General features: G+C 48.5%; 2 protein-coding genes across 3 annotated transcripts in view; both read right to left on the bottom strand.

Moving 5' to 3' along the window:
* Positions 1-23145, bottom strand: part of LOC119390743 (uncharacterized) — a 490304-nt gene that overhangs the window by 255779 nt on the left and 211380 nt on the right. The gene's annotated exons all lie outside the window — the stretch shown is intronic.
* Positions 1-23145, bottom strand: part of LOC119390742 (uncharacterized) — a 356206-nt gene that overhangs the window by 230291 nt on the left and 102770 nt on the right. The window contains exons 11-13 of one of the 2 annotated variants that reach the window (XM_037658432.2): positions 21709-21798; positions 9759-9902; positions 5004-5206 (exon numbers count right to left, since the gene is read on the bottom strand). In XM_037658432.2, the coding sequence (XP_037514360.1) occupies positions 5153-5206; positions 9759-9902; positions 21709-21798 (288 nt within the window). In that variant the 3' untranslated portion in view covers positions 5004-5152. Of the gene's footprint in view, positions 1-5003; positions 5207-9758; positions 9903-21708; positions 21799-23145 lie in introns of those variants that run through there. The other variant, XM_049414913.1, reaches the window with a different exon arrangement.

Raw genomic sequence — 23145 nt, 5'->3', positions numbered from 1 at the left:
GAGCGGCGCCCCATGACACTCGTACAGTGCAATACTGAACCGAAACCGAAACACAACAATGAGCTCGTGCAGAGGGCACGGAGGAAGCCAAGTTTCGGCGCAGTCGCATTTGCAGCGCAGCTTAAGCCACTAGGGTCTCTAGAGTCACGTATCCATGTATTTTCTATTAAAGGAACACACCACCTAATACTTACCTAGTGATGTTGCGCCTCAGATATGCGTAATGTTTGCTTTTTGATCAACAATGTACACAAGTATGAACCTAGTCAGCCGCTCACAATGGCTGGGCCTTGGGCAAGTGGTTCAACTTTGGCCGAGTGGCTGAATCGAGGGACGTGCCGACAAACAGAAAGACAGACAGACAGAAAGACAGACCAAAATTTCTGCGTTTAAGTTCCCCAAGAAAGACTATCGTCTTTAAAAAGAGGAAACAAGCATCACGACCAGATACCGCACCACCTGGCCAAGCCACTCCCACCGACAGCGATATCGCGCGCAACCTCCACTCTACAATGCATAGCCTGGCTGCGCCAGATCGTGCCGAGACAGCCACGGGGCGTCCTAAGAAAGTGTGTACTCCCGAGGAGGAAGCCACGCATCTAGAATCTGGACGTGTCGCTCGACGGGGAGCACGAGCAACGACGGGCCCATGTTTCGCTATAGGCTTCCCAACCAACGCTTAGCGGCGCTGCTGCTCTTGACAGGCAGCGCCATCTCTGGCAGAAAAAGAGAAACTGGGGTGTTAGCAGCGCGTGCTTTCCCTTCTCTCCACCGCGTTGCTGCTCGCTTCAGTGCACGTGCATCACAGGCACGTAGCCAGGATTTTTTTTTGGGGGGGGGGGCCCAAAGCCTAAATGTTCGAAAGTCTTTCCACGGCAAAAAGAACAAAAAAGTTGCCCAGGCATATAGAAGGCTGGACGAATTTCGAGGGGGGGGGGCGGGCCCCCCGCCCCCCCCCCCCCCCCCCCTTGCCTACGTGCCTGCGTGCAGAGCTCTCGCGGTGCACTTTCAGTGCCTCGCAATGTACCGCTTGCAGGGCGGCTTCAAAAGGATTTTGAAGCTTGACTGGCACTTCCGAAAAGCGAACTTGATAAAATGAGAAAGGCTCGTCAATCACGGTAACAGTGAAGAGCAGACGATCGACGACAACCACGCCCGACTCAAAGCGAAATGCGTTTCCCAAGTCGCGATTACACCGTGCAGGACGTATACCTCGAGGTAAGTCTCATTCTGTTATATTACAGATCAATAATGGTCCACATGCACTCCGACATGAAGCCGTACACGCTATGGATGTTCTGCGGCGTGGACTACGAATCATATGATTGTTGTTTTGATATGGCATGCTTACAGTAGCAGCCGTGTACTTTCGTGAACAAACGTTTGCGACGTGCGAAAAAAAGATTATACGGCTATGGCACTGCTTCCTGAGAAGGTTAGAGTCAAGTCCTCCGTGCCGCTGGAGAATCACCCGCCGATTAAGACGCGAGGCAGCTAGCTGAGCTTAACCACTGTGAAGCAAGATGCACTGCTCGCCTCGTTTTTTCGGCTCTCGCGTCATGCTTGCAGTCTCTTTTTATGATATCGACTTGACAGGCGTATAAAACCTGCTGCGTGAACGCGGCTAGAAAATCGCACAAAGTCAGAAGGTGGTTACTTCAAGGTTGCACTTGCAAAGCATGTATTAAGTGCCAGTTATATTTAGCGGCTTAAATATATATCACCCCAATAAAGTGACAAAAACAAAGCAAATCTGCAGAACGATGTCAAAGCTTGCGGAAAATGCGCAGACGTCCGTTCCGGCGTGATAAAGCAGCCTTCCCGACGTGTGAAATGCAGGCGCCGAACTTCTGACAATGTGCGGAGTTCAGTTGAATTCAACGAACCGCGCAACGCTAACGGTATAACGCGAATGTGAACGTTCAACAACGACGGGTAGGTCTCACGAGCACGGGGAATCAAAACACAAAGTTGCTTCACCTACAACCGTAACTGGACTTTAACAATGCGAGAAGACAGCAAGTAATCATTACTGTAGTCGCTGCGTGCATGCGCCTCATTACTTACCGATTCAGGTAGTCGGAACGAACGAAAGCGATGAACTCAGAGAGCCAAAAAAATTACACCATCTCCCGCTAAAGGGGACCATGAGGCGCTGCGAAGCCGGAGCACTTGCACGATCGCGTTCCGTTGGCGTTCGTTGGGCATGCTACCGACCTCGCGTCGTGGAACGCGAAGAGGGACGCTACGCGCGTCGTATCTTCCATCTAGCCTGGCCGTTAATTTTCACACGGCGAGCGGGGAACGCGGTCGACAGGCGGGCGAGAGGGGGGCAGCGTGGGAGAGGAGAGAGAAGCGGAGGGGACGCGCATGCGCTCGAGCTCATCGCGGCGTTGCGCAGGAGAGAATTTCGGCATGTGTAGCCCGCGTTTCAGAGGGAGAGTGGAAAGGGAAAGTGGAGAGGGGAAGGGGAGAGGGAAAGTGGAGATGGGAAGGGTGAGTGGAGAGGAGGTGTGTGGAGAGGGCATGCGCATGCGCAGTAAGGGTGGTCACGCCGCACACCACCACCACCGGATTGAGCTGCGCCTTAAATACTTCGCATCTAATAGAAGGCGAGACAGCGCTGTCAGCTATCCACGCTTGCCGCCTTTATTTCTCGTGCGACACGCCCGGGAACCGATACAGTTTAACACGTGAATCGTGTGCCTTGGTGTTGTTTGCACTGTTGTGGCTGGCCACTAAACCGCAATACTTCGGACCACGCTTGCGCTTCCGCGGGGTCGCTTCTGCCATCGCGGAAATGCGCAGCTTCGCACAGCAAGCCTCTCGGTTCAACGTACCCAGCTGACGACCTCCCAGTTACCCGCACCGCGAGAAGAACGCGTGCGCACGTGCGCTACCACTACCATGAAAGGGGCTGAGTCGGCCGCCCAGAAGGTTCAGAGCTTTCCGACAGAGCCGCAGCGCGGCTGGCGCGGCGCTGTCGTCGCGCCGCAAACTTAAGCTTGGGTTCCCTATGCCAAACTTTGCGCGAATCAGCGCAAACTCTCTGTAATCTGTGTGTAGCACTGCTGGTGACTGTTAAAATGAATGTGACGCACTTTCCATGTGTGGCATCCTGTGTGACTCGGTGCATTGTGACTGCTTATTTTGAGTGGACGTGGTATATATATATTTGCGTTGAGTTGTTTTTTCACGAGAAAATTGTTGAGGGTCACTTCTGTGTGCGTGTTCTTCTGTTGTGGTGTTGTTTGTTGCACTGTTCCTTGAGGTATGTACAATCAACAAGCCGAACTTTCCGCACTGTAAAAAAACAAACTGATGGGTCTGTATTTCTTCAAGACTTTAACGTCTCCTCTCTCGTGTATTAATATAACTTTGGTACTTTTCCAGCGTATAAGCACACTAAAGTTTTCAGATATTGTGTGTGAAGTGTCGCAAGTTTTTGTAATATAAGATCCCCTCCGTCTTTGATTAAGTCTATAGTTTGCCGTCTTCTCCGGCCTTTTTTTTTCGTCGGGGCACATCTCTTATAAGCTTTTCTATTCTCATCTGCGGTTACATACAGAACTTCAGTGTCTTGTTCTACTGGGATTCACTTGAGGTTTGAAGACTTACCTGGAAACAGCACAGTTCTGACCATGACTTGCATTTTGGCGATGGAGGCCAAAATCCTTCAAGTCTGTGTACTTAGGTTTAGGTGCACGTTAAAGAACCGCAGCTGGTCGAAATTTCCCGAACCCTCCACTACGGCTTCTCTCATAGTCATATTGTTACGTGAGTGACGAGTCCCTTGCAGTGTGGACTATTTACAAGATATATATACAACAGCGGTTGCAGCGCTGACCGGTTCAGCTGAGAGACCGACAGAGAGAGATCTTGGTTCTCTTTGTCGGGCGTACAGGCACGTAGTTCAAGAGGCTAGCAATATGCATGTACCAATATCATAATGCAGCACTATCATGGTTTCGGGACTTTAAACCCCAACAGTTATTATTTATTTCACTTTGCTCTTTGAAAAAGCGGAATATTACTGATTGTTTCCACAAATTGAGGCGGTTAGTAACGTAGGCTTTAATTCAAAGTAGGACTTTGCGTAAGGTGAGTTTAATCATTTTTGTAGTTTTGTATGTGTTCGTGCCCGGAACTATAAAAAATTAGATATCTTTGCTTTTGTAAATCGGTACAACTACTTTTCATGAGCCGTGAACGAGTAATAATAACAATATCTGGGATTTAACGTCCCAAAATCACGATATGATTATGAGAGACGCCGTAATGGAGGGCTCCGGAAATTTCGACCACCTGGTGTTCTTTAAGTTCACGGGCCTCAAGTACACGGGCCTAAGTACACGGGCCTAAGTACACGGGCCTCAAGCATTTCCGCCTCCGTCGAAAATGCAGCCGCCGTGGATTCGTGAACGAGTACACTGAGCAATGTGATCATGGAAATCCGTTTGCAAGAACCCTGTGGTAAACGGCAAGTACTTGTTTTTACTGAAAGTCCATGGTTATGTGCTCTCAGACAATGAGATTCGATAGTTTACATGCTATGCCTATTAGTGAGTTTGACCCGTTTATAGAAAACTTCGTATTACTTCGCGATTTATGTACTGTTATTATTACAACTGTCTTTCATTCAAGAAAGATGAATGAGGTCGGCGACTTGTTAAAAATATTCATATAAAAATATTCACTCCAAAATCGACACATTATTCATCCAAGACACGGTGATGTGATGTAATGAACTTGACATCAGACAAGGTTCATTGGGTCTAAATGAGTAGAACCCATTTAGGCGATTACGTCACTGGCAGAATTGAATTCAGTAAAGCTTGTTCGTTAAAATGTATCTAAATTCATCTGTAAACTCGTTACTACATAAGGTGGTTCGCGCAAACCATGGAACCACCTCTCTTGAATAGCTCTTTAGATTGAGATGGCTGCATGGCGTAAAAAGAAAAGACCTACAGAGGCAAACACGAGAGCAGTCAAAGTGCGAGTTGGTGTAGCTCAAGATGTCAAGCGACGTTGTTTATTATCATAAGCATTCCAGAGTCAGTTAGTATTTCGCTGGCACCTTATGGCTATCCTTGGCGTTCGCGCGAAAAAGAAAAATATAGAAAAGAAGAGAAGCCAAATAAAGCCAAATTCATCGTCTGCCCATGTCCCAATAGTCCAAGGAGCACTCGCCGTCCAAGCACACCTGAAAGAAAGACGAAAGAAAGATATTTCTTGTGTTTTCATTGAAACAAAGAACAAAGATTATGTCAACCATCTTGATAGTGTATTCCTATTTTTTGCGCTCTTTCTTTCGGTTAACGAGGGGTAAAACTACCATGTATTGCATCTTAGTTGCAGCACTAGGTTCTTGGCCAATGTGTCTAAGTGTTATGTAACGCGATTAAAAGAGCCGATTTTCAAACAATCCTCCCTTGATGGGCTGTATTCTGAGAAGGTTACTTTTGGAGATGTCGCCATACTGATTTCAATGAGTGCTCATTGAGTGGTTGAGGAAAGGAGAGCACTCAGTCGCGTCATGATTGGACACCCAAGATTACTCCTCACGGAAAGCGACAGTGTCGCCGAAAGTGACCCTAGGTTCCCACTGCATGTTGCCCTCTTTCCCTCAAGCTTAAACAGAAGAAAGCGCGGAAACACATACACAGCAGAGGAGAACAAGACGACACATACGACGGCTATTCTTTGAAAGGGCCACCGCGGCGGAAAAGAAAGTAGACACTGTGGGATCGGGAGAACCGCTCGTGGAACAAACGGACACATTTGCCACCGTAAGACAGCGAATACATGAATATATATTAGCAACTTTAGTTCCAGTGCTGGGCAGTACCGAAGATACATGTATCTTAGATACTATATTAGATACTCTTTGGGCATCTTGTATCTGTATCGAGATACATCTCGCAAGACGTGTATCAGTATCTGTATTTCCGATACATTCAAGGATGTATCGTGTACCTTGAGATACAAGATAGTGTGATCGCACAACTACCGTGCGAAACAATAAACGCTGGCCGAACTCCGCTTCTCAAGCTGATACTGCTGCCACCAGAATAAAACTAAAGGCAGTGAGATTATTTTATCTTTCCGCCAGAGCTTTCCAGCAAGGATAAGCGGAGCTCTGGGCGTCACTATTGGTGGATCAAAGTCGCGCGATGGTGCTTGCGTTGTCTCGACAAACAAGCGCACAAAATGCTTTGAACCTTTTGTTTTCTCCTTTTTCTCCCATTTAGTTGTGTAAGTGCCATGACACTTGACACTGTCCACTGTCTCAGCCACTGTCCTGTGCCGCGTATTCCAATGCGTGCGGCGTCTTTCGCGCACATTCTGATGCCGCTGTAGTGTCATGATCGAAGTTTCTCTTGCGTGGTGCTTCGTTACGAAGGCTGAAGAATGCAAGAATGGGTGGTTGCTCTGCATTTCGTGGCTTTTACAAATTGGCAATTTTAATGATCTCGTAGATGTAAGTTTCATTACATGCAGTGAGATTGACTTATATGCAGCGAAGATTCTAACAGCTATAGCACCACCGGTATCAATGCTGGACCTAACAGAACAAACATTCACTTAACAGAAGCTATCTTGGTGTACATCTCCTTTTCTTTTATTCAAAGAGCTTTAAAATCAAAGTTCTTTCTTACCTGTCATTTTCCATTCAATACATTACCTATATGTCTATATTGTTTGATGTTTTTTCATCCGCTCACTGCAATATGTGTTCAGTGTTCTGCCAAAATAAGCTTTTTGTGTTATTCTTACTTTTAGCTGTATGCGTCATTTCTGATACTGTTTAGACACTTACATTCCACTTGAATTTACTTTTATGTAAAGGCGATGTTGAGAACAAACATGTAATAATCCGGCCGCGCCTGGTGTGTACAGTAACAAACATTCAGCTTGCTACTAAGTATAACATCGAAATTGAGTTGGCATTGTGATAACGTAAATTATTAGGAGCCATCTTGACTATGTTTGCAAAAGAACTCGAGAAGCGTTGCTATTCCATATGCTCCGTTTTTCTGATGAGCTAGTTAGTTAATTCGGTTTTTTATGGCGGAAAAGCAGCTGAGGCTATGCTGCGGCTGGTACAGTTTTCTGATGAGCGTACCAACGAGCCGTTTTACGCTATTTTCCATAAGCACTGAATTTAAATGTCATAGCTGTTAGGGGTTACCTGCCGCGGTGGTCCAGTGATTATGGTGCTTGACTGATGACCCGAAGGTCGCGGCGGCCGGATTTCGATCATCGGAAAGTTACAGAGGCTCGTGTGCTTATATTTAGGTTCTAGAACCCAGGGTGGTCGAAACTTCCAGAGCCTTCCATTACAGCCTCTCTCGTAATCATATCGGGGTTTTTGGCCGTAAAACGCAACAATTATTGTCAGTTCTTGTGAGTGCCGCCTGTATCGTGTTTCTATGCTTATTTGCTGTTTCATACGGAAGTGCTTAATTATTTTACTTAGATATTGTTGTTTATGTTGTTTTAGGCTTTCCTAAATGTTTTACTGTTACTAATCACCAGGTAATCGGAGCTATAAGTGGCAATGGTGTGAATAGCGGTGGTGTCCTGCGGCGCTTTGGGCAACTGTACTATACGCTCGAAACTTTTCTGAACTGCACATGTTCTTGGTGACGTACACCTGTCCGGTGATACGTTTTTGCGAAAACCGTAACACGTTTACTGGCAAAGAACCCCACAGCACCATCACGCGGAGACTTCTTATGATAATACCTGGGGCTTAACGTCCCAAAACCACGATATGATTATGAGAGACGCCGTAGCGGAGGGCTGCTGAAATTTCGACCACCTGGGGTTCTTTAATGTGGACATAAATCTAACTACATGGGCCTCAAACATTTTCGCCTCCATCGAAAATACAGGCGCCGCGGCCGGGATTGGATCCCGCGACCTTCGGGTCAGCAGTCGAGAGCCATAACTAGACCACCTTGCCGGGGCGCGGAGACTTCCTATTAAAGTTTCTGCGAATAGATGACAACCCTCTAGCAGGTCGGCAAGTAGAGCAGCGACTCCCATCAATTACAAAAGCGGCAAACAAAAACAGCTGTCAGCGAAGTGTACAAAGAGCTGTCATGTTAAGCAGCTAAAGCAAAGCCAATAAGTTGTTTCGGAGTTAAACGTATATATCATGAGCAAGAATTACAAATCTTTTGAGATACTAACAAACATTTCATTCGAATGAAACGAAATTCGTCGCAGTTAATAAATTTTCAAGCGAATATTTTAGGGCACAGATGTTTAGTGCTACATTGCATAGATATATAACAACGAATTTCCGAATGTATCGAAGTATCTTAAGATACATTGCAATGTTTCGTATCGCATACAATCAGTGTTGTAGTATCTTATATCTGTATTTCAAAATACTTCTTGCCCGAATATCTTCTGTCGTATCGCGATACAATTTCAAAGTATCTTTGCCCAGTCCTACCTTTAACATAACGATCAGCCCTTTAGCCAATAACTTCACTGACACGACAAATGACGCAATATAAGGCCAATACAAACATACAAACAACATAGCACACATGATGTGGGACGAATGTGGCGCCGCCGACTCACCGAGGGAGTCCGCGGGAACGAGTCGCGGAATCGCCCCCCACGGACCTGCCACCAGACTACCGTTGACGAGCAGGATCCAGGACGAAAGAAAACGAGTGTTCTTCCTAATGCGCCCGCCTGACGTCACCGACAGTGCGGCGCCACAGCGGCGACAGCGCCATTTCTCGCAATATGGCGACTGAGCTATGCACGACGTAGGATGCGCGGGTGCCATGAAGCGAAATGAACTTTACAGGAAGTGTGAGCACCCCTGCAAGCAAACGCTCATTCGCGCATGCTCAGGTCTGCTTTCTTTACCTGCCAATCAGGCGCAAGTGCTGGCTTCACGAAAGATAATTGTTCGGGCATGTTCATTTGTTCTTTATGTAATTTTTTGAAGCTGGCTAACTCATGCGCTTCCACGATACTGTCGACATGACATATTTAACATTGCCAGTAGAATAAACACTTGGAAGCCAGCGTGCTTTTCGCGCTATTACATACGTTACAAAATATCCCCTCCCCCCTCGTTTGTACGTAGTGAATGCATTACCTTCACTTTGACGAATCCTTGCCAACTATCTCAACGTGCTGGTGTATGACAGGCTCAAATTTGCCATATTAAGACAATGAGTCAGCCTCTCACACTCGATGCACTATACGGCTAAAATGTGAACACCACGGAGAAACTCAAAAAAGGCGAGGCATGAAACCACATATGAAAGAGAAGAGCACAGGACAACACAAACGCTGTTCAAAGGCACAATGCGGCAGAAAAAACAACACAAAGTGAAGTTATCGTTATTAGCGAAAGCTGGCTGTTTTACCAACGAAAAGTGCACGAAGATATATGCATAGACTTCGCTCTGCCTAGTGAGCTAAGGGAAGGCACCGCTCCCGCTTCCTGAGCGCTCGGTCTGAACACGTGTGCATTGTATGGCTGCTTGTGATCTTAGATGCGCCAGCGTATTTATTATGGGGCCATACTGTTTGATTTGGCTGTTTTAGCATTATTTTCTACACTCATCCGAACTCAATGCAGCGTTTTTTCGTGACTGTGGTCAGTGATCCAATGCATTATTACACGAGCAAAATCAGGCGCTCAAAGTTTAGGGCCAACTTGTACAGAAATGTGGCGTAAAAAATACACTTCTAAACTACAATAGGAGGTATCTCACCCGTTGCGAGTCACACACTGTCCCGTCAGCGGCACGAGTGTACCAGCAATCCCACCACCCGCCATGTCCAGTTCCGTTGTAGCGGATGAACCGACAACACTCCTGTTTGCAGTTCTTGTAAGGTGAAACTGTTGTCGTGCGCCTCTAAATAGGACAAAAACAAAGGAACAGAAGTATAATGTCATAAAAGTACACTATGTTTTGGCAGAGATCGCCCGTAATACCCGACATAGTGCAAACATTTTAAATGCGGTATTTAAGTCGTCACGTTGTAGTAACAGCTATAATGAACATTCTGTTCGATCGGAATGGTTTTCTACCCTATCACTGACAATAATCTTCGTCCCTACCTGGTTAACGTGTGACCACCGATTCTCCTAGTGTGACAGTGTGAAAGCGTCGACTAGTTGGTTGATAATATTCCATATGAAGACGGCGCGAAATAAGAGTACGCGACAGACGTCCATGAAGAACCGCACACGATGTGTGTGGCTTTTTCGTGACTTTTCGGTGACCCGATATTCCGCGCTGTTTCCGCTTCAAACCCCTAGTCAAGATTGAAAAGTTACATTAGCAAGTGATGTAGCCATACGCCACACGCCGCTGCATATCTTCAGCCTTTTTTTTTTGTGCCGATTCTCCGTAAATGCATTCATTGTTTTGCATATTTCCAATGCATCGTCATTTCTCGTTTTCGCATCCATTTCATGGTGTACACAATGCGATTACCGCTGTATCTTTTTTCCACACACATTTCGCTTGCTTGTCACAACTGTGCGCGTGAATAAGCCACACCGATTGCTGTACGCTGAGGCTTCAGGGTGTTTGTTTGAAATAAAACAACTGAAAAAATCTGCAGAAGAGAGACTGAAAATCCGATTTGACCGCGTTGCGAAAAAGGTTGGTAAAGTCATCTTACCGAACAGTTAAGAACACAACTTCCGCGTAGCGGAAGCGAACATGCTTGTAGATTGAAGCAGCCTGAAGGAGTTAAAGGGACACTGAAGCACTTTAAAAAAATGACTTTGGAATGTGTGATCATAGTTTGATCCTTGCTGAATACGAAAACCAATGTAAGAGTTCACAGAAGTGAACGCAAATGGCATTTCTTGGCAAAAAAAGAGCGGCTGCAGCCGCAGTCAGTCAGTCAGTCAAGAACTTTATTCATCGGTCCTGAGGAGTTTAGGCCGCCGGGGGATCCAGGGGGGACACCCTAGCAGCCGCTACCGTAGGCGACGCCCGAGTCGGGGCGGAGGCTTTTTTAACTGCTGAGCGAAGGCGGTGACGTCAACTTCGGTATGCCGCGTCATCGGCGCCATCAGCTCTGTAAAAGCATAGCCTTCGCAATAGGTTCCACCAACGCGCGCAGCCAGAAGTAGTCACGGAGGCCACGGCTCCGCCAAAACCACGGTGGTAGAATAAAACAGGTAGCCCATCGAGCGCCGCGAGCGCGTCGCCGTACTGCTCGAGTTGCTCGCGGCCGCCGCTAGGTTCGCGACGAGATTTTGGGCCGAAAGACGCGCATTGAAAGCTCTCGCTGGGCTGTAAAAACCGGTTTCTCTAGCTAACTTTGTGGCTTTAAACGGTTGTTTGTGCTTTTACATGCTTGTAGTGGCTGTCTGCCAGCTTCGACCGCAAAAGTGAGAGCGCCAGGCTTTATGAAGCTTAGAATGTTTTAATCCGCGCGGGTAGTCCCGATATGACTCTCACAGGGTGCCGATTGCAAGGGACGTGCGCGTATTTTTTTTCGAAAGCGCGCAAAATTCTACCGGCGAGTGTATAGAGTAAAAAAAAAGCATTTGGTTTTCACGCTATCGTATGTATGTCGGAGGACTGTAGCTGGCAGTATTTCCGTGGTATTGCATTTCTCCACAACCGCACTCGCTTGTCGTCTTTCGGGGCGGAGAAAAGACAGCTTTTCTTTGCACGTTTTGTAGCCAGATTTGCAATTTGGAGCGAAGCATTTTCGTCCCATTGTGGCCGCCTCATCAGCTGCACAGATCGAGCCACCGTGGTTTCAGCCGTGGTTCCAGCTTACAAAGTGAGCGGAAACACCGATGCAGTCGCGCGCGTTGGTTTGACAGAGCGCAACAAACGCGACGCATCAGAGCGCATCTCAAGCCGTGGGATCACCTAATCACGACCACAGTGATCTGGCCGTGATCATGACTCGAAGGCTGATTGCGACTTTGCGACGCTGGCTGCGTCGCATAGGGACGCTCTTGCTCTTCGGACGCTTGCACCCACGGACGCCTCCGCATTTATCGAAGATGACCAAGCAGAAAGGAAGAGGGAAGCAAGGTGTGTGACCGGGCTAGTTGGTATTCCATAATGACGTGAACAAAAGGAAGAGACGCGGCGTCAACGCTGGTTGCGTTGCATGCTTTCATTAGTGGCGCGTCCGTTCTAAGCGACGGCAACTCTTCAGTGTTGCTCTAGGCCTCTCTGGTGTGATAAATACACCGCGGATCTCTTTCTCAAAAGTTAAAGATGTAAAATGGCTGTTTAAATGCTCGCGACGCACGCTGGCCACATGCTTTCAAATGCGCCGGAGCGAAGATGTCGGCCCAGAGTACCCCTGCTGCCACCTTGCGGAAAAGAGGCGGCAACTCGAGCACCTCCGTGACACGCGCGGCGCATTGGCGGAGCGTCGCGTCGGTCCACCTGTTATTCTACCACCGTGGCCAAAACTACCGACGATGACGTCGTTCCGGTCACGCCCACACTTTCGGCGTGTTCGCGTGGGCGGAGCAAGACGAACTTTTCTTTCGCGTATTTTAAAGCTCCTGCTGCCACAACAGCGAAAAAAATTACGCCATCGTCGACAATAATGTTGGTCCTTGTTAACAACAAATTACTCGAAGGTAACTCCGCCACCACGCTTTGCGCCTTGCTACCTATTGCATCTAGAGGCCCAGATTACTCCCGGGAGTGGCGGACACACGGGTCAGACGACGAAACGGGGGCGCGGGATAAGCCGTCAGCCACGACCTTTGAAATCCTTTCCGTCAGCCCACAACTGCGCTCATGACAAAGATGGGCCAGCGCTGCAAAGACAACGCCCAGCGCTCGAAGCGGCCTTCGGCGCGCACAAACATGGACGCCATATGGTTCGTTTCCACCACTAACGACACTCCGTCGACCTAACAGCCAAGCTTCCGTGGAGCAAAATGCGAAAGCTGGCACTCGGCCGTGCAAGGCTTGAGACACAGCGAAGACGGCCGATTAGATGGCGTTTCATGGCTGGCACTAGCTTGAACTCGGCTATAGCTGAGGTGAACTTGGCTATCTCGAGATTTAAACATTGATGTAACTAGGTCTTAACGTGGCTGTACTAAGTTAAACTTGGCTGTAATCAGAGCCGTATATTCCCTTTGGGAGAGCTCGGCGCTCTTTTGATCTCGCCGCCAGTCTGGGAACTGCTGCACTACAGTCTGGCAACACCGCGCTTCCGCGCCGCCGACGCCATTTCGTGCCGAGGTTTCTCGTGATGCTGTACCCGTGACGTCGCTATAACGTCGCTGTCGGCATTTATGCTTCCTCTGTGACCGACCTGGTGTGTCTTTGCTGCTGTTCGTGCACGTGTCGGCTGCGTGGAACATCGTGGACCTGCACGGACGTCGCAATGGGGGCTTGCAGCGCAGTAGGCTGCTCTAAAGGCTCTGTTATACTCCGACGTGCGTTCGCGTCAGCCCTTTAGCGACGCTAGGTTCGTCACGTTACGTTGACGCGAAAACAGAGCACCCTATACTCGCACTTGCGCGACGCACTACGTCGCCTTGACGCATGCGCAATTGAGCGCACTCGGCGTCCCTTCTTCACGTAGAGACACAGACGCAGTTCAGTCTGGATAAGGTCGCCGGCGTGGAATGCAGCATGTCGCATCTCGCGCCGGCTGCAGCCGGGGCGCGTTGACGGACGCTGGGCGCGTCAGTCGCATCGCGCGTTGGCCTATAGAGTGGTGCACGTTTGTTAGCGTAGCGTCACTGTGCCGAGCGTGCGCGCACGTCGACGTTACGCTGGAGTATATCAGCCCCTTAACTCGCTGAAGAAAGGGTTCGCCAGAGACCGAGCGTTGCGGGCGCACGCCAACGCGAGCTTACAGTGCCGCGGCACAAAATGGCGGACAGCGCCGCCGCTAAATTTGGATGGTCGTTGGCTCCGCCCCTCCGCCGAACTCTCCGAAGGAATATACGGCTCTGGCTGTAACTAGGCCTGAACGTGGTTGTAACTAGATTGAACTTGGCAATGGTACGCCTCTCTAAGCTTATTATGACACCATCAAATCGGCTAGCTTTGCTGCGTCTCAAGCCTTGCGCGGCCAATCGCCACATTGCTCTTTTTTTAAGAGAGACGGAGAGTTCTCGTTTGAGTGAGAGAAGTGTTTCTTAGTATCTATGAGTCATCGTCGTAGCTACCACCGTCATCATCATCGTCGAAATTCTCTCGCAGACTGGTCGTCGGGTAATCATTTAGGGGGGAAGCCCTTTGGGGTCTCGGCGTGTCGGTGTACATCGTCGTGTCCTGTCGTGGCGGTCCATTTGCTTGAGCGCAAGAGAGGGCGCTACCACCTTAGCGCTCGCCGCGTGGCGAGAGAGAGCGAACGGCGCACGTTGACTATGGAAAAGCTCTTTCTGCAATGAACGCTGAACTACCAGATAGCAAGGAACGAGAACGCGCCCTCGCCCGCGAGAGACAACGCCGACGCAGGCAGCGTCTGCTAGCCAGTTTCTTTATTGAAAAAACACGGCTGATCCCTCCGTCATAGGAATCGGAATAACACGAAAGTAAAGCGTGCCCTTACAGAAGTAACTGAATGCTTACTGTACATTGATATAAGAGAGTTTGCACAATGTATATTGATGTCTGGCAGCTAATGGCGCCGTTTAACGTGTATGCACCCACTTTGATTATTGGTGGTACATCTCCATCCCGACGACTAAGGTCCATGTTAAATGATTAAACAAACCCTTGTGGTAGCTGTAGCAGTTAACGGTGAAAGCGTTATCAGAGAACGAGGTGTGATAGCCAGAAGAGCGTCGCATATTGGACGCAGAACTTGGTCGCCATCCCGCGGCATGTTAAAATGTGATTGAACACCACAGCCGTACTAGAGGGAAACGCAAAGCGCGTCGTGCCGCCCCGCCGGCCACGATTTTTCTCGGGGCGAGCGCGTGAGCATGGAACGCGGTGTTACAGCCGGGTGAGGCAGGCGCGCGTCGCAGAGCCATGGTTTGTATTAGCATGATGCTGTGCGAGGCCGACGCTTTTACGACGCTTGGGCGAAAGTCGCCACCTCGCGGTGTGTTTGGCATTGGCAAAATGCAACTTCTATTGAAAACGCGCCGAATGGGACGGACGCGTAACGCGTTGCAGGTGCTACTCGCGGAGGCCAGAGCAATGACGAATTACTTTACCTTACCACTCCCAGAGGTCAACACCACCCAAGCGACCGGGAGAGTGGTAGATATAAAAGGCGTGTTCGTAAAGCCTCGTGAGTCTGTGACCGTGGCGCAGTGGATAGCGTGCCCGGCATCTGTTGTTGCGGACCGAGCGGTCGTGGGTTCGATGCCCGTTGGCGGTACCTTTTTTTCTTTGCCATCTGATTGTGTGTATTTTTTCGACGTCATTTCCGTGACGGAAATACGTCACTGAAGTCTTGGTGGACCCCGGCATAAAACACTTTCGTGTTAAAAAAAAATCACAGCATATCCACGGGGTGAATGATGATGAGTGGGGCGAAGCTACGGAGGGAATCATCTGTAAACCGTGAAACTCTTCCGTGAAATGCGCCCAGTACATAATATAAAGAGTGTGAAACATCGTGTATATATTAAACATCAAACTTTTATTGTACTGTTGGTTTACGTGGTCCCTTCATTATCACTTGTGATCGGTGAAATGCAAGGAAGAAGGCCGCTCGCGAGCGAAAGAGCGCCAAGAGCGACCGCATTCCCCGCTCGCCCTGTGCGAATTAAAGGCAAGGCTAGAGGGAAGACAGGACGCGCGTTCCACGACGCGAGGTCGGTAGCATGCCCAACGAAAGCCAACGGAACGCGATCGTGCAAGTGCTCCGGCTTCGCATCGCCTCATGGTTCCATTTAGCGTCCCAAAACCAAATATATTGCTCAAGGTGTGCCTTGCGTTTTTCGTAGAAATAATTTCTTTATCATGTACATTAAGATGAAAAGTTGAAAGCTCACTAGAGTGTATCGCCCGAAAGTATGTCTTTTAGTGTGATTTAACTCTCGTACGGCAGGGTCCTCGCGCCGTTGCCGGTCCACCTCGCCCGTTGACGATCGGGCGAGGTGGCTACATAAAACTACTACTACTACACTTTAAGAAAAACATCTGGCGTTCTTTCGTTCTGCTTTTACAAAACATCTGGCGTCTTTCGTTGGTTTATTTCATCAATCAACGGCGTTTTGAACAAAATTTTTATTGTTTAATCACGCACAGGAGAAATCTCACCAGGCACTACCTTGGAGGTAAACAATGGCTGCTAATGGAAATGAGAGACAGAAGAAGTCGGCTTTTAGCTAACACTTACACTTCTACTTCTACTAACGTTTCCTATTGGAACATGCCAATGGCTGCTAATGGGGAATGAGAGACAGAAGAATTCGGCTTTTAGTTAACGCGCACGCTGCGAATTTTTCATTGTTCAACAACGCACAGGAGAAATCTCCCACCGGCACCACCTTGGAGGTCAAAGCGTAAGACTTGTTACGCACTACTACGATGACGACGACTACGAGGGACGAACGGGTGCCGCCTTAAGGAGCTTCGCCCCTAAAACGACTGTTTGCTCTAGAGTAGTACACTCTACTCGCGCTGCACAACCGTTCACCGGCCACCTCGTATATATAGGCACTGGATCTTGACCTGCAATATAGTGGCGGAGGGAAAATTCTCTTGTGCGTAGTTGAACAATGAAGATTCGCAGCGGGCACGTGAACTAAAAGCGGACTGCGGGTCTCTGTGTCTAATCTCTCTTCCGTCTCTCATTCCCCATTAGCTGTGATTTTGCCATCGGCGCACTCTGCATGCTTCGTCCTTCCGCAGGTTTCACGTTAGTAGAGCTGAAACACACTTCTCTACATGCCTCGCGCCTCCCCCAATTCTTGGTTCATCATCACCATTTAAGACTTCTACGAATTGCTCCAGATGTTCTTGCTCTACCAGTTCTTGCTGTGGCCGCAAAAGCTTTGCCAAGGGAGATTCGAGAAGCGGTGTAGCCGGTTCAAAGCCTCATCTCCAGTTGATCATCGCCGCATAGAGGTCTTTGCTGTCATCAAGGCTTAAAACAGGTCGGGACACCAAGGCAGGCTTGACCGGCATCTTCACCATCAGAGCCTTGTGATCACCGTGGTAGACTGCCAACGGCTTGCACAACTCGCGCATACAGGCAAGATCAAAGTTCGCATAGGTGCAGTCTATGCGTACGCGCTGCATTCCACTCACGGTGATCGGCAGTATCTTGTTCTCTCTATCATTGGCCGCGTATTCTGCATCTGCACGTCGCTTCCGCTGCCGTTCTTGCACATCGACAAGCCACGCTTCACGATGCGCTGTTTGTACTTCGGGAGTACGTACTTGTTTTGCGCGTCCCATGGCTGCATCTGATCGAGCGGCGGAAGCGCGTCGGAACTCTATTGCGCGAGCTGTCTCCGTCGCTGGGCGTGGATTTGCGATAGCAGCTGCGCGGTTATCGCTACTACGCATCACATGGCTGTATCTCATCGAGCGGTGGTAGGGTGGCTTTTTGTGAAACGCGCACGTGTTCTAACGGCGGCTTAAATAGCTTCGCTCTTAAAAATCGGGTGGCTTCTGGGGCTTAGGGGTGACCACTACCATTATTGCGAATGGTTGAAGGGCGCCTGAAGAGACAGCGCTGTAGACACCCTGTAGCAGCCCTGTAGCCACTCTTTAGCCCTATATATAGTTAAATTCCGACAACTAAAGTTTAGAGAACGCGTGGGTTATCAAAAGCACACATACTGCAAGGCTATGTACGGTTGGGACGATAATTCGTTCGGGACAGTGCACGAACATATGCAGCGATTCGTTCAGATTACCAGCCCGTTCTGCGCGGACGTGGTACGAGAAGGCGATGTCCTGTAGAGTCGCCCCGCGCAGTAAAATGCGTGAGGTGTTAGCGAAGAGATTATTTACATTGCTGCTAACTTCAGTTTCGCCGCATACAATGCCTTGCCAGGTGTAACGTAGTATATTCAGTAGCTTACGACGACCAGCACGATGTAACCACGAGTGATAAAGGCATGATCGTGTCCGGAGACGGCTTGTGAAGCGACGAACCATATGCATTACGGCAAGTTTCAACGCACGGCGGAAGCAGACGACGGAGTTAGGCGCTCTTTGTTTCCCGTGATACACTGCGCCGACGCACGGTGGCCCACGCGGTTTTTAGGAAAGGTACAATGGTACAACGAAACGTCGATTGAAATATTAGGTCCAATGAATCACGCATCTGTTCTCCGACATGCGCGCCTGACCTAAAGGGGCCAATATGCGACATGGACGAGATTAGGCTTTCTGCACGCGACGGGTGCATGAGGCCTCACGCGACAGACAAAAGGATAGACTGCGCAACACGGCGGCTCATATTTGTGTCGCGGAAGCGCGCATGAGGCAAGCGATCCTTAGAAAACGCCGCGATAGCCTAAGCGAGCTGGATCGCTGACGACATCGTCCACCCTTTGCGTTCGCGACAAAGATGGGCTATCGAGCGTGTGACTGCCACAACCATAAGCCTTGGTAGGGAGGCCACTGTGCGGGGGTTTGGGCAACCAGCTGCGCTGCTCACAAAGGAAGGCCAGCGTGTGGAGGCGACGCAATGGAGGGGCCGTAAGCACGTGCACCACGTGTGTATAGAACATACTGAAGATTATAGCGCACGAAAGACACGGACAAAGGAAGACGTGACACACACAGGGGCTAACTTGCAACAATGTTTATTTAGAAAACAAGGAACCACATATATAGGCAACATCGCTTGTCACCATCATCATACATGCACTTTGCAATTTCAGCTATCTTTACGTAGATAGGCTAACTCCTTACAGGAGAGGGCAATCGACGGTTTGGAAATGCATTTATCTTCCAGCCTATCAGTCAACTCAGCCTCGATAATTTCGCGGGTTAGCTGACCTCGGCTGGTATTGACAAATGAACATTCTTGAAAAATGGGCATGCACGTGGTCTGAACATTGTTACTTGCACTGGTGCCTGAGTTAGTGCAGTGTCTGCAGTGGGCATCGAGGAACCCACCCCTTTTTTCTTTCACGTTGTAGTGGTGCTCTTTTAAACGCTCGTTAACGCACCGTCCACTTTGACCCACATAATTTTTGCCACATGTTAATGGAAGCCTGTACACTACTTCATCAGCACATTTTGCAAAGCTATTTTTATGCTTCGTTTTGCACCCCTGCTTCTCCGATGAGGCAGGTCTGGTTAGTCTGCACAAACACTGCAATTTTGTGGGAGTCGAAAACACTACTTTTACGTTCGCGCGCTGTCCTATCTTTTTTAGTCTGTGTGATAACCCGTGGATATACGGAATGACCGCGACTTTCCTCGTGTCAGCTAGACCCTGCAGGCAGGAGTCTTTTTTGACGAGTTAGTCTTGAGGATGCCCTCAGAAACGCTGACAAGCACGTGCGTAGGGTAACCCGCGGTCCGAAGGCGGCCAATCTGTTCATTGAAACTTTCGCTCATGCGCTCGGGACATGATTTGCGTAGGGCGCTGAGCAAGCAAGTTTTAGCGATTCCCCTCTTCACCAACTTGGAGTGCGCCGACTGATACGGAAGCAGTGGCTTGTTGGTGCGAGGGTCGTACTTCCAGTGAATGTGTTCGTCATGAAATAAAAGCCTGATGTCCAGAAAGCGAATACTACCGTCCGTAGGTAACTCATGTGTTACGACTAGAGGGGATAAGCCCTCGCGTACGAAAGAAAGAGCGTTAGTGGCTAAAGAATCAAAACAGTCAGCGCTGTAGTCAAGAAAAATTAAAAAAATCATCGACATATCCAAATATTCTCTTAATCTTAAAATCTGGGAGCCGATCACACATACTCTAGTAGAACTCGCTGTCGGGCAAATAGTCAACTTCGCGCCAAAATCACACTCACACAGAAGAAGAAACACAAGCACGGGCGCTCGTCCTGTCTTGTGTTTCTTCTTCTGTGTGAATGTGATTTTGGCGCGAAGTTGACTATTTAATTCGATCACACATGTTTTTGTCAAGTTCCGCTAAGGAGCCGATGCAGATTCCCTGCTTCTGTATATAAGGCTCCTCTTCCCATAGAATAAACGTAGACCGCAGATAAAAACTCAGGAGCTCTAAAAATTCCTAGCTTTTCATTCCGGTAGCGTTCATGAAGGCCACATTTTCAAATCGGTCAATACAAGCCTGAACGCAAGAGAGCAGACTAGAGTGTGGCAGGGAATAGAAGAGATCAGCAATGTCTATGGAAAAAGCATTAAGATGCTTATGCGATGACGATCGAAGATAGTCCAAAACAACGTCAGAGTTTCTTACAAGGAACGGATCCTCAACCGGTAACATGTTGAGAATTTTTTTGGAGAAACAAGGCAATACACCTTTGCCAGGTGCCGTTTCCCGACACAATGGCCCGGAAAGGTGCGTCTACCTTATGCGTTTTTACGCTAAAGAACACGTCAAGGCAATCACATTTACTAGCACTAATACCCTTAAGAACACTGTCTAGTCGTAACCGTTTACAAAGCTTCTTAGCCTTTGCTTTTTCGTTAGAAATCGACAAATTTTTTACATGGTTTAAAAGCTTTCTCGACAGCGTCAAGGGCTTTGGAGTTGAAGGTACCATGAGCCAATACCGCAAAACCACCCTCCTTGTCAGCGGGTAAGACGCAGATGTGATTGTCCTTTAAAAAGTAGCTACACGTTTTACAGATACCTTTGGTACAGGCGGCTTGTTCAAGTTCAAGGCATCGACCCCATCCGACACACAACGCACTGCGTCCTCAGCCGGCGCCCTCTGGGAAACCTGTCTGACGAGAGTGAGAAGTCCACATTCCTACCAAGTGCGAGGGACCAGACCGAACACACCAAAGCCAGGGATGTTAACTATGTTAAGGAGACTATATGGTGATACTTGTGGCGCCCAATAAAGATACGGACAAAGAAAGTGAAGACAGGACGATGAGGGTTGCTGCGCAGGAAGCGCATCGTCCCGTCGTCACTTTTTATATCCGCGTAGTTTGTGTGCGCTACAAGTTTCACCATGTGCCACCACCAACAAACTCCTTGTTACATCCTTTCTAACTAGACTATGTTCAGTTTGCGACTCTACACGTTGGCAGGAGAATGAGGGGGGGGTGGCGTGAGACAAGTTATTGGATCCAAAGAATCGACCACTGATGCTTGGGCCCATGCCGCCTAGACCGTGTACGTAGCCAACAATATTGTGAACCATGTAAACGTTATAAAGTGGAATACCATCCGGCGTAATGAATTTCTTCATTTGTATTTTCGTACGCGCAAGGAGAGAAATCTTTGAAAAGTCACCGCGTCAAGTTCCGAGAAATGGGAGTGTTTAAAATCTCTAGAAGACTCTAGCCCAATTACTCGTCCCTAGCGTGTGCACTGAAACCTATGCGCGTATAGTGTATTTATGACCACCCACTCACGAGACAGCCCGCGTTGGTCTTGACTTAAACAGTCTAGCACCGAACGCCGCTGAAAAGGCGAAACATATCGATTTAGGAGTGGCACATCAGCGTTTGACAATACGTTGACATCTATTTTAGACGTTTTTCTGGCGGAGCACTTACTCACAGGCCTAAGCGCCCACACTATCCCGATGTGAAGACGAGGTTGCAACTTCTACATGTTCATTGAGGTTAAAGTAATTTGAGCAGAGTGGAAAGTATAATATGCATCACATACCTGGCGCCAATATTGATATCCAGTCCTACGGTAGCGACGGCGCGTCGTCGTCCTGCCCCAGTGGTCGATGTTGCGGTTAATTGTTGATAGCTGCAAATTGCAGGTATAGTAACCGGCATCATTTTTACCTTCTGACTGTGGTTTTACGCAATTTACAAGTTTTATCTTTCAGTTTGTCCAGAATGCTGTCAGTCACACCAACAATTCAGTGCTGCTTTGTGACGCAGCTGCTCAAGCGGTTTGCCTGAAAATGTGGCAGGCTTCAGTAGGAAAATGGAGATATGCGCCCTAAATTACTCATAAAAATGTTATTTCAACAACAATGCTCATAAGCCTGCAGTGGGCAGCGAGAGGAGCTGATTACTTATTGTAATTTGTGATTTTCTCAATCCTGTTTCAAACTACATTTCCTTTAGGTTTGTTTATCGACGGCAGGTTTGTTTATCGACGGCGACACATTCTGTGGGCTTGCCCTCAGGCGTCCCTAGGGGGCCGCAATAAAAATAATGATGAGCAGTGGGAGGCCTTACTGCTAAGCTCGGATCCGGAAGAGCAACTCTGGGCCGTCCAGCTGGCCGAAAACGCCGCCAGGACCCAAGGGCTACTGGCCGCCGTTTAGGCGGGGACCTGTTCCCCAAACCGCTGGACGCAATAAAGTTATTTCTCTCTCTCTCTCTCTCGACTGTCGGTTAGTAAAAATGATCAAAATATTGAGATTCCTTACAGTTATGGCTTAGCGGGGGAGACAGATAAATATTTAGAGGTGGGATACACAATGGTACTTTTGCGATGGATATTGTCAATTTACATGGGAGGAAATATTACACAATGCAAACGGTTGGCCCCCGGAGGTGCACAAGTAAACTAGAGACTGGAAACATGATACAATGATGTATTTTGTTTGTGTTGGCCTTACAAAGAGCGAAAAAGCAGTTTAAAACATAACTGCATCGCGCAATTCGCGCTTGCACAGTCATCTTTGACCATTGCAATAGCCGATAAGAGGCCGCACTTTGTATGCTGTGCCAAAGTTGGGCTCCTCTCTACTCGGCTTAAGCTCGTTGTCTGCAAGATGCAAAGCACTTCGAAGCTTCTCAAAGCGATGAAGATGCATCGCACTGGCAATAAAAATCACGACAACGTTAGGCATGGTTGACTAATACTTTATGAGCACTGGCAACGCGTGGTCACTAATACTTTATGAGCACTGGCAACGCGTGGTAATTCATAACTAAGTTGACTACCCAAAACGCCTTTGTTCCTTGGTTGTTGTGTAAACAATTGCATTTTGTTGCGCGTAACGGGTACCATCTTACACGAGTACGTCGGAGGCAGCTATATTCAAGTTCATGACTGCAGACAGAATCTCAAGAGGTGTGAAAACTCCCTTCATCGCCAGCTGATATGCATCTCACTAGTCCCATCCCCGCAAAATTT

Source organism: Rhipicephalus sanguineus, chromosome 4 (assembly GCF_013339695.2).
Source record: "Rhipicephalus sanguineus isolate Rsan-2018 chromosome 4, BIME_Rsan_1.4, whole genome shotgun sequence".
NCBI classification, from domain to species: domain Eukaryota; kingdom Metazoa; phylum Arthropoda; class Arachnida; order Ixodida; family Ixodidae; genus Rhipicephalus; species Rhipicephalus sanguineus.
Note: the sequence above shows the minus strand (reverse complement) of the source record. Positions and strands in the feature narration are given on the sequence as shown.